The sequence below is a fragment of the Leopardus geoffroyi genome, chromosome E1, assembly GCF_018350155.1.
Source record: "Leopardus geoffroyi isolate Oge1 chromosome E1, O.geoffroyi_Oge1_pat1.0, whole genome shotgun sequence".
In the NCBI taxonomy this organism is placed as follows: Eukaryota; Metazoa; Chordata; class Mammalia; order Carnivora; family Felidae; genus Leopardus; species Leopardus geoffroyi.
The window spans coordinates 9366460-9378641 of NC_059330.1; the positions used below are offsets into that span (position 1 = coordinate 9366460).

The 12182-nt window shown below is 43.4% G+C and overlaps 1 protein-coding gene across 4 annotated transcripts in view; it reads right to left on the minus strand.

Moving 5' to 3' along the window:
• Nucleotides 1–802: 802 nt before the first annotated feature.
• Nucleotides 803–12182, minus strand: part of PIGL (phosphatidylinositol glycan anchor biosynthesis class L) — an 80763-nt gene continuing 69383 nt past the window's right edge. Inside the window, exons 7-8 of one of the 4 annotated variants that reach the window (XR_006714725.1) lie at nucleotides 6288–6512; nucleotides 803–1039 (exon numbers count right to left, since the gene is read on the minus strand). Coding sequence is in view for 3 of the 4 variants with exons in the window: in XM_045487505.1 (XP_045343461.1) it covers nucleotides 6414–6512 (99 nt within the window). In the remaining variant the exon portion in view is untranslated. Of the gene's footprint in view, nucleotides 1040–3995; nucleotides 6513–12182 lie in introns of those variants that run through there. The other 3 variants (XM_045487506.1, XM_045487507.1, XM_045487505.1) reach the window with 3 other exon arrangements.

The following is a 12182-nucleotide window of genomic DNA, read 5'->3' on the forward strand; positions in this document are numbered from 1 at the left end:
AGCTCCCTGTGCTCACCCACACTTGTTATTTAGTGTTTGTTGGTCTGTTTTAATCATAGCCCTCCTGGTAGATATGATGTAGCATCTCATTGTGGGTTTTTTTGTTTTTTTTTAAATGTGTATTCTTTTTTTTTTTTTTTTTTTTTTTTTTTTTTTTTGAGAGAGAGAGTGTGTGGGGGAAGGGCAGAGAGAAAGGGAGACAGAGAACCTGAAGTAGGCTCTGCACTGTCAGTGCAAAGCCCAACATGAGGCTCAAACCTATGAACTGTGAGATCATGACCTGAGCTGAATTTGGACACTCAACCAACTGAGCCACCCAGGTGCCCCTCATTGTATTTTTTATTTGCATTTTCTTCACAACTAATGATGTTTTTGTGATTGTTGGCCATTTGGATATCTTCTTGAAGAAATGTATGTTCAAATCTTTTGCCTGTTTTTTACTTAGGTTGTCTTGTTGAATTTTAAGAGCTCTTTACATATTCCAGATACTACACCCTAATCAGATATATGATTTGCAAAACATTTTTCTCATTTCATTTTCTTGGTAATGTCCTTTGAAGCACAAAGTTTTCTGTTTTTTGTTTTGCTTGTGCTTTTGGTTTCATATTTCAGAAACCACTGGGGTGCCTGGGTGGCTCAGTCGGTTAAGCGTCCGACTTCCGCTCAGGTCATGATCTTGTGGTCCGTGGGTTTGAGCCCTGCGTCAGGCTCTGTGCTGACAGCTCAGAGCCTGGAGCCTGCTTTGGATTCTGTGTCTCCCTCTCTCTGTCCCTCCCCCACTCATGCTCTGTCTCTCTCAAAATAATAAACATAAAAAAATTTTAATTAAAAAAAAAAAACTGTTATCTGATCCGAGGTCACAAAGACTTAATCTGTGTTTCCTTCTAAGAGTCAAATAATTTTGGCTCTTGCATTTAGGTCTTGGCAGTAATTTTTGAAATTGGGATGTGTGAATCTTCCAGCTTTGTCCTTTAAGGCTGTTTTTGGCTTCTGAGTCTCTTGCATTTCTGTATGAATTTTAAGATCAGCTTGTCAATTTCTGCAAAAAAAGATGGCCGGCATTTTATTAGTAGTTGTAAAATTTAAAAAGATCTTGTATCTTTTATGTTAATCTTCTTTCTAGGCATCTTACAGTTCTTGATGTTGATGAGAATGGGATTTTTAAATTTTCATGTCTGTCACATTATTGCCAATTAAAGTAAATCTGATTTTTGTAAAGATGTCTATTGTCCAGTTGCCATACCAGTCTCCTCCTTTATTATAGTGGCTTTTACTGACATTGCTTGGGTTTCTAAACAGAGCCATCCCCTAATACACCAATTACTTTATTGTTCTGTTATACTTCGAACGACTTAGGTAATAATGACGATGACGATGAGTGCTTCATTCCTACCTTTTCCACTTAGTTTTAGACTGCTGGGTTTTGGTACATAGTCTTTATTTAAGTTGTATTCTTTTCTTTTTCTTAAAAATTGTTATAGGAATAGTGACTGAATTTTGTTGTCTTACAGCACCTGTCAATTAAAAAACATGGTTTTTTGTTTTTTGTTTTTTTTTTTTTGGAGCACCTGGGTGCCTCAGTCGGTTGGATGTCCAGCTTTGGTTCAGGTCATGATCTGGTGGTTCATGGGTTTGAGCCCTGCGTTGGGTTCTGGGCTGACAGCTCAGAGCCTGGAGGCTGCTTCAGATTCTGTGTCTCCCTCTCTCTGTGCCCCTCCCCTGCTAATGCTCTCTCTCTGTCTCTCAAAAATAAACAAACGTTTAAAAAAAAGAAAGTTATTTAGTTATACTTAAAAAAATGTGGCCTGCAAAATCTGCTTTGGGAAATTTATTAGGAATTTCTCAGGGGCTAATAAATAATTGGATTTTATAAATGTTTTATTACATAAGGAGTGAACGTTGACTTTATCTAAGTTCTTTACATTATCCAAATGGTGTGTCTTTACTATTTGCCAACCTCATTTGTCCAAATTCTGAAAGAATATTAAAGCCTTACATTATTATTATTGTGTTTTTTTTAATTTTTAAATGTTTTTATTTAGTTTTGAGAGAAAGAGACACAGAGCGAGCGGGGAGGGGCAGAGAGAGAGAGAGGGAGACACAGAATCCGAAGCAGACTCCAGGCTCTGACCTGTCAGCACAGAGCCCAATGGGAGGCTTGAACCCATGAACTGTGAGATCATGACCTGAGCCAAAGTCGGATGCTCAACCGACTGAGCCACCCAGGCAGCCCAGTTTTTTGGGTTTTTTTTTTTTTTTTTTATATAAAGAACTTGGATTTCTGGGAGTTTATTTCATGCATCTGGCTGCTGTGATATTTGGTCCATATCTTCTCATGGAGTGAATCTAGTACTGTTCTAAAATATCCCCCGTTGTTCTGGGTTTAACAATTTTTGATGTTTGGATTTATGTTGTCTCCCTTTCTTTTTGTATGCCTTTGCTTGGTATCTGGTAGGTGGCTCATCCTTTTACGTTTAGCCTCTCCTTGTTACTTTTAGATGCTAGATTTTGTTTTCTCAGTTTTGTTAGGGAAATTAACCATTCTTTTTTGTTTTTTTTGGAAGTAACTGACACCTGATTTCATTCTTTTCGTATCATTTCCATTACATTTGTTACATTTTATGCTTCCTTTCCTCCCTTCCTTCTTTTTCTTAGTGCTGCAGGCTTTGAGGTTTCTCTTTGTTTCCTATTCTCCCCTTAGTTAATTGGGATTCTACACTTTTCAGGTGGTCACCTTGCCCAGGCTGAAAACGCAGAGGGAGCCCGTATTGGTCTCCATCTTCTTGCCCGGCACCATGCTGCTTTTCCCCACCAGCTTCCCCTTGAGCCCCAGGGGAGGAGGGGGGGGGGGGAGCTTCGCAATGCTTTTATCTCCCTCCCCCAATTCGAAATTTACGATTTTGCAGCACACCCTGTGTATCTTTGTGAAAAACAGAAGCTGGGCAGAACATGGGGAGCCCTGCCCATGCACCAACTCAAGTCTCTTTCTGATGATGTCAATTCTCCTTTATTATCCCCCATCTGTAACTATTTCTCATTCTGGAAACTCCCCTTTTTCACATGTTAGGTCTCCTAGGTTTTTGTTTGTGTGTTTGTTTCCTTAGATGTATTTTTAAAGTCCCTTTTCCATCATGATTTCCTCTCCCCCCTCCCCCTGGGTTCTGAGGATGTAGCCTGTACCTGATGTTCCAGATCACTAATTTGGCCACTTCTGAGAAACACCTGTGTTTTGTCTGGGCCAGGGCCCCAGCTTTCACTGTTTTTTTGTTTTTTGTTTAAATTTTTTAAATGTTTATTTATTTTTGAAGGAGAGAGAGAGAAAGAGAGAGAGAGAGAGAGATGGAGTGTGAGCAGGGGCGGGGCAGAGAGAGAGACACACACACAGAATCTGAAGCAGGGTCCAGGTTCTGAGCTGTCAGCACAGAGCCTGACGTGGGGCTTAAAGTCACGAACTGCAAGATCATGACCTGAGCCGAAGTTGGACACTTAACTGAGCCACCCAGGCGCCCCATCCTTATTATTTAAAAAAAATTTTTTTTTTAACTTTTATTTATTTTTGAGACAGAGAGAGACAGAGCATGAACTGGGGAGGGGCAGAGAGAGAGGGAGACACAGAATCTGAAACAGGCTCCAGGTTCTGAGCTGTCAGCACAGAGCCTGACGCGGGGCTTGAACTCATGGACCGCGAGATCGTGACCTGAGCCGAAGTCGGACGCCCAACCGACCGAGCCACCCAGGGCCCCCCCCCCATCCTTATTATTTTTAATATTTTCACAGCATTCTGTTTTACTGGTATACCCACATTTCTTTAAGCAATCCTGAATCGATAGACATTTGGACTGGCTCAGTATTTGACTATTATAAAGTGTTACAGTGTCCATTCCTTATATCCCTCCTTTGCCACATGTAAATCTACAGTGTAAACCATTGGAAGCAGAAATGCTGGGTCAGAGGGTATGTGACTTTACCTTCCACAGAGGCTGTACCATTACGTGTCTGTCAGCAGTGTATTAGCCAGTTTTTCTCTAATGAATCATTTCCATACAAAATCCAGACTATCCTGGATACACACATTTTTTAAAAACTTCACATTATATCAAAAGTGTACTAGAACATCATAACCATTCATAAACAACAAAATCCTTTAAAATAATAAATGTTCATTTTAATTTTTTTTTCTACATTTATTTATTTTTGAAATACAGAGAGAGACAGAGTGTGAGCAGGGGAGGGGAAGAGAGAGAGGAAGACACAGAATCAGAAGCAGGCTCCAGGTTCTGAGCTGTCAGCACAGAGCCCGATGTGGGGCTCAAACTCACGAACCTGAGCAGAAGTCGGAGGCTTAACCAACTGAGCCACCCAGGATCCCCGATAAATGTTCATTTTAGAAAGAGAAGCTTACTAATTAGAAATTCCCTTTTTTTTTTTTTTTTCAAGCAAGCTCTATACCCAACATGGGGCTTGAACTCCTGATACCCCGAGATCAGGAGTCACACGGTCTACCAACTGAGCCAGCCAGGCACCCCAGTAATTACATTTTGGAGAGATACCTCTATATATCTCTGTCTCTCTCTCTTCGTCTTGAGCCAAAGTCTGATGCTTAACTGAGTCGCCCAGGCGCCCCAATAGGGGTATTTTATAAGCTCTTAACACATAATGAGACTCGCAGTCCAGGGAAGCTGGTTGAGTGCCCGTCTTGCCAGCAGTAGGACAGGAGGCAGCCTGGCCCCCACGCTCTAACCAGCATCAGTGGCTTATTTCTTGTCACGGTTTCATCGGGAGGCTACTAGGAGCTTTTGACAGATCTTAAGTAGACAGAAAACATAACCACACTTGCATTTCGATTCCAGCTTCAGGGCCTGATAGCCCTTTCGGTCCCTTTTGGCCCCTAGGAGGCATTCAAGAGAGCTCCAGTGAGCAGGTCTCTAACCTGTTGCTATGGAGACAGCAATTGCGGGCCTTCGGGCAGGCAAAGAGGCCACCCACTGGACAACGCACACCGAGAGCCTTTCTGTGTCGGGACTTGAACGTACATTCTAGTCCCTCTGCTTTACGCCTGCTTACTCTGTAGACCTCAGAATGCCAGCCGCTCATCTTTCCTGAGCCCCGACTGCATGCCGGACCCTTTCCATGCGTCTACCAGGCGTCATCTCCTCCGAGGTGGGTACCATTACGGTCCCCCATTTTGCAGAGGAGACAATGGAGGCAGAGAAAGGTCCAAACACCTTATCCGTGGTTATGCTGCTGGTAAGTCTGGCCTCACACCCAGGCTCACCAGCACGCGGAGCCCCAGCTCTTCACGGCTGCAGTTCCCTGCCTCAGGCCACCTCCCTGGACCAGTAGCTGGACTGTGGGAGTAGCTTCCAAGCCAGACGCCTCAGAGTCTTTTTGTTTGTAGCACAATTTTAAGACATCCGCTTTTTGGGGCACCTGGGTGGCTCAGTCGGTTAAGCGTCCGACTTGGGCTCAGGTCATGATCTCACGGTTTGTGAGTTCAAGCCCCACGTCAGACTCTGTGCTGGCAGTTTGGAGCCTGGAGCCCGCTTTGGATTCTGTGTCTCCCTCTCTCTCTGCTCCTCCCCCAGTCATGCTCTGTTTCTCTCTCTCCTTCAAAAATAAATAAAAATATTAAAAAAAAAAAGACATCCGCTTTTTGAGTGTTACAAAAAACAAAACACGAAACACAAAGAAAAAACAGTTCCAGATTTGTCTTCCTTTTTCTGGCTTTCCCCAGAAGCCTGGGAGGTGAGGTATTTGATTGTAAGCTCCTTCAGGGCAGGGCCCACATCATACCAGTCTCAGTATGAAATGCTGGGCACAGGGTTGGGGCCTTGGGAGCCCCAATTTAAGGACCGTGATGCTAAATGGAGAACTTCCTCTAGATTCAAATCTGACACATAGGCCACAACGTTAATCAAAGGAATTATGGTTGAACTAGTTCAATAAAGACTGTGTGTGTGTGTGTGTGTGTGTGGCAAGCCTGCTTTGGAAACGATGTAAAAATACTACATCATGGCCTCTGTGAAGTGATGATGTCAGCACACTTTTGCCTTCATTTGTAATCCTAGCAGGCTCTGTGCTATGTGTTTGACATACATTGTGCCCTTACATAACCTGTTTTTCACGACAACTTGAGGATCTAGCAGGGTGGCTATTATTACCCTTGGGTTTGTTTGGTTTGGGCTGCTGTAGGTTTTTTTTTCCCCCCCAGACGAAGTAGTTCAAGCTTGGACAACCCGTTGGGCAGCACGCACCCGCCCCCCCCCCCCAATATGTTAGAGGCTCACGGCATGTATGAGCAGAGCTCTGTCTGCCTCGGCCCCGGGGAGGCGAGCCAGCTCACGGCCAGGCGCCAGGCTTCCTGGGCTCGTTCTTCTCCCTTTCTTCTGCGGACCGGAAAGCTCTTCAAGGCTTCAGAGGAAGTGCAGAGAGTTGATTCTCATGTACCTGGAGAAGAGCACGTAGAGGCGGCGGAACCAGAGCAGCTGGCTGCGGTGGCAGGACATGGCTTTCTAGAAGAATCCAAGAGGACCAGTTGAGAAACCCTTGCACTGGAGCAGCTTCTGTCATGCTCACTTCTGCCTTGCACGCCCACGAACACATTTCACACACTGTGGCCTAAGCTGGCTTCTTCCTGTAACTCGCGAAACCTCTCTGGGTTGGCCCCCACTCGCTGCCTCCCCACCCCATCTCTCACTTACAACCATGTGATAAAAATCTTGTGATGCAAATGGCAGTTATAGCACTTGAGTCTCCATGCATTATCTTAACAACCCTGTGAGTTAAGTACTGTTATTGCTTAAATTTTTTTTTTTAGTGGACGAGGAAACTTGTCAGTCTCAAACAGCTAGTACATGGCGGAGCTGATATTTGAACTCAGAGCCATCTGAATGGCTCTCAAGCCTACATTCTTAATTACTTTGCTGCACTAAGTCGCATATATAACACATACAGGGATGTTTTGTGGGAAGCAAGCTAGGATACTATGCTCAAACTCTCCTGAATTAGGTAAGCTGGGAGGAAGAGGAAGAGGGGGAGAAGAAAAACGAATACACATAGATACGGGGCACCTGGGTGGCTCAGTCAGTTAAGCATCTGACTTTGGCTCAGGTGGTGATCTCACAGTTTGTGATTCTGAGCCCCACAGGTAGAAATCACGAAATATAAAACTTTCTCTTGCCATCATAACCATTTACGGTTCAGCAGTTTTAACCATATTCACATTGATGCATAAAAAATCTGTAGAACTTTGTCATCTTGCAAAAATAAAACTCTAAACCCACTAAAACCCAGCTCCCCGTTTCCCCCTCCCCCAGTCCCTGGCAACCACCATTCTACCTTCTGTTTGTGTGATTTTCACTGCTCTAGATATCTCACATAAGTAGAATCACACAGTGTTTGTCCTTTTGTGACTGGCTTATTTCACTCAGCAAAATGTCCTCGATGTTCATCCATGTCGTAGCAGGTATTCCTTTTTTTTTTTTTTTTTTAAGCCTGAATAATATCCCATCATAAGTGTGTAGATTTCTTTTGTTTTTAATTTTTTTTTAACGTTTATTTTATTTTTGGGACAGAGAGAGACAGAGCATGAACGGGGGAGGGGCAGAGAGAGAGGGAGACACAGAATCGGAAGCAGGCTCCAGGCTCTGAGCCATCAGCCCAGAGCCTGACACGGGGCTCGAACTCACAGACCGCGAGATCGTGACCTGAGCTGAAGTCGGAGGCTTAACCGACTGAGCCACTCAGGCGCCCCATAGATTTCTTTTTTTTTTTTTTTTTTTCAACGTTTATTTATTTTTGGGACAGAGAGAGACAGAGCATGAACGGGGGAGGGGCAGAGAGAGAGGGAGACACAGAATCGGAAACAGACTCCAGGCTCTGAGCCATCAGCCCAAAGCCTGATGCGGGGCTCGAACTCACGGACCGTGAGATCGTGACCTGGCTGAAGTCGGACGCTTAACCGACTGCGCCACCCAGGCGCCCCCCCCCATAGATTTCTTAATCCATTCAAATGCCATGGACATTTGGGCCTGCTTCTACCTGTTGGCTATTGCGTATAATGCTACAATGAACATGTGGAAATATCTCTTCGAGACCCTGCTTTCGATTCTTTTGGATATAAACCCAGAAGTGGGATTGCTGGATCATATGGTAATTCTATTTCCTTTTTCCTTTTTCCTTTCCTTTCCTTCCTAGTAAACTCTACCCCCGACATGGGGTTTGATCTCACGAACCGAGATCAAGAGTCGCATGCTCTACTGACCAGCCAGGTGCCCTGTATTTACTTTTAATTTTCTCATCCTCAACATAATTCAGGTGTTCTGACCTGGTCAAGAGGAAGCAGTAAATTCATGTTTCCCGTTCCAAACACATAGCGATGACAGAGGAAAATGCAAAGAGACACGGATGGGTCAAAACTAACACCAAGAGCACCATGAACTTAAAGAATGTGGACAGAGGTGTGAGAGGCCAAAGCAGAGGATTACTGGCTCAAGGGCTCAGAGCAAAGTGGTGGCTGGGAGTTCTGCTTCTGGTCTCACTGCCGGGACTCTGCTGGAGTAGGCAGGGGCTCCCTCGTCAGATAAGAGGTTGGGGGGAAAAAAATGCCGCCGACCGCTTTGAGAGCAAGCTGAATGCTTTGAGACCAGCACTGAACAGTTACCTGCTGGCTCTGTGACTGGAACTGCCAGTGACGACCTGATTCTGGCCTTCAAGCAATTGCAAACTCTCTAGATGAGGAGGGAGAGCACAGAGGAAGAGGGGAGTAACATCCCCCAAGTCAACCACCTAGCCCCTAGTTTCCAAATCAGAATTCCTGGAGACATGACATAATGTGATGCAAAGAAAGAGATGTAATCAAATTAGCAACTAGACCATGAATATATTTTAGATGAAGATAGTTTCATAGAACAATTTGTCAAAGACTGATTACATTTTGGACATTCAAAGAGCTCAGTGGGAGGAAAACCAGCTTAAAGCCTAAATTATCGGGACACCCGGGTGGCTCAGTCGGTTAGGCGTCTCACTTGATTTCAGCTCAGGTCATGATCTCACAGTTGTGAGACTGAGTCCCTCGTCGGACTCCGTGCTGAGTGTGGAGCCTGCTTGGGATTCTCTCTTCTCTCTCTCTCTCTTTCTCCTCTCTCCCTCCTTCTCCCTCTGCCCCTTCCCCACTTTCATGCACATACATTCTCTCAATAAAAAAAAAAAAGAATAAGAAATTATGAAATTAAAAAAAATGGAAGTGATGGGGCGCCTGGGTGGCGCAGTCGGTTAAGCGTCCGACTTCAGCCAGGTCACGATCTCCTGGTCCGTGAGTTCGAGCCCCGCGTCAGGCTCTGGGCTGATGGCTCAGAGCCTGGAGCCTGCTTCCGATTCTGTGTCTCCCTCTCTCTCTGCCCCTCCCCCGTTCATGCTCTGTCTCTCTCTGTCCCAAAGATAAATAAACGTTGAAAAAAAAAAAAATTAAAAAAAAAAAAAATGGAAGTGAAACAATAGGTGGTTGTAAAATAAAAAATTAGGTATTTTAGAAATGAAAACAAAATTTGAAATAGAGAACAAATGTGAAAGAACAATTAGGAGACACAAAGCATAGATTAAAAGTCCTCAAGGTGGGGGGGGGCACCTGGGTGGCTCCTTTGGTTAAGCATCCAACTTTGGCTTGGGTCATGATCTCACGGTTTGTGAGTTCGAGCCCCACGTCAGACTCTGTGCTGGCAGCTCAGAGCCTGGAGCCTGCTTCGGATTCTGTGTCTCCCTCTCTCTCTGCTCTTCCCCTGCTCATGCTCTTTTTCTCTCCCTCCTTCAAAAATAAACATTAAAAAAAATTTTTTTTTTTAAAGTCCTCAAGGGGGGCACCTGGGTGGCTCCGTTGGTTAAGCGGTTAAGCATCTGACTTTGGCTCTAATCATACTCTCATGGTTTGTGGGTTCAAGCCCTGCGTCGGGCTCTGTGCTGACAGTTCAGAGCCTGGAGCCTGCTTCAGATTCTGTGTCTCCCTCCCCCACTCATGCTCTCTCTCAAAAATATCATGCTCTCAGAAATAAATATTTTTAAAAAATAATAATGAGTCCTCAAGGGACAGCTGGCTGGCTCAGTCAGAGGAGCACATAGCTCTTGATCTCAGGGTTGTGAGTTTGAGCCCCATTTTGGGTGTAGAGATTACTTAAATAAATAAACTTAAAAGAAAAAAGATTGAGAATCCTCAATATGCATTCAGTAGGAATCCAGGAAGAGAACGGAGGGAACTTCACCCAAGTGCTGTTTGAAGAGAAAATAGGTGAGGAGTTTGGAGAATTGCCAACAGATAGAGGTCCCCAGGTTGAGAGTACGAGGCAGAAGAAATGAGCAAATCTACCCTAGACATACTGTAATAAGACTGTGGAACCCAGAAACACAAAGATAACCTGAAACATTAACATAAAGGAGATTAACTGTACATGACTAATAAGATTACAATGACAGCAGGTTCCCATTGCCAAAGGAGAAGGATGGGAGTTACATCTTCAAACACCTTTGCAGAGGGCCTATAACTCAAACTAAACCTTTATTTCCAGCTAACCTCATTCCGAAGGCGACATGCAAACACTCAAAGGCTAAGAGAAGTTGCCTTCCTTAGACCCTCACTAAAAAATGCTGAAGAACAGGCATCAGCAAAAGTGAACCCAGAGGTAACATGTGGGATACAAGAAACAGGGAAGGGCCAGCAATCTAGTAGGTATCAGCAATGATATCATAAGGTACAGTAACAGAGTGGGGCAGAGTTGATCAATGAGCAATTAAAACCTGCTAAAATTGGGTGGCAGGGAGGACAAATACGGATTCCTTTGAATTTTATGGTCATGAATGATATTACAATTTTAGGGCTAACCACAGAAATACCATCTATAGCTTCCAAAACAGAGGGGGAGAAAGCAGGCAGAGGGGCCATGGAAAATTTGACCAATCCAACAGAAGGCAGGAAAAGGGCGGTGGGGGCCGGGGGATAACGTTAAACAGAAAACACAAAATAAGATAGTAGAAAAAAGTCCAAATAGATCAATAGTTACAAATAAAAATAAACCAAATATACCCACTTGCTTTCATAGCACACTTGTACTGAGCACAGCATAAGGTATAGAGTTGTTGAATCACTATGTGGTACATTAGAAACAAATGTCAACTACACCTCAATAAAAGAAACAAGATATTTCGTAGAAGGATTAAGAAAAAAATACAACTATATGCTGCTTACAGAAGACACATCTAAAAATTACAAGTGATTAAAAAGAAAAATAAAGGTATTAAAAAGCCCCACACTGGGCATGGAGCCTACTTAAAGAAAAAAAAGAGGTATTAAAAGAGATGAACCATGTAGATACAAGTCCAAAGAAAGCTATCATAGCAATGTTAAGATTAAAATAGAATTTAAGACAAAACCATTAATAATGTGAGACATAGGATAATAAAAGGAATAGTTTGCTAAGATACAATGACCTTGATCTTTTTGTGCACAAGACACACATAAAGCAAAAACAAAGACAAATGGACAAATGCAAACTCAGGGGAAGAGATCTCAACATACTTGTATCAAAGTTAGTAGTAGATCAAAAAGTTAAAAAAAGTAGTTAGAATACACAAGTTGTGACCAACATAAGTACTAAGCTTGATCTACTGGTAAGTTCTAGAGTCTGAAATGCAAAGCATAGAGCACACACAAACTTTTTAGGTAAACAAGTTAACATTTACAACAAGTGATCATAAAGTAGGTCATTCATTAAAGAACTCTCAATAAGTCTTTAAAAACCAGTATTACACAGGCCACATGTAATGACCAGAAAGCAATTCAATTATAAGTCAACAATAAAAAGGCTATATCTTGATTCTTGTTATGGTAGTTATGTTCTATAAAGTTACTGCAGACACTTGATTTAGTCAATACTGAATCATTGTTCCTGAGAGCCTCTGGTCACAGCATTTTCATCAACTGATCAACACATAACCTTGTTTTTTGTTTTCGTTTTTGTTTTGTTTTTTGAGAGAGAGAGAGAGAGAGAGAGAGAGCACGAGCAGGGGAGAGGGGCAGAGATAGAGAGAAAATCCCAAGCGATTCAGGGCTAGATCCCATGACCCTGGGATCATGACCTGAGCCGAAATCAAGAGTTGGACGCTCAACTGACTGAGCCACCCAGGCGCTCCAACAC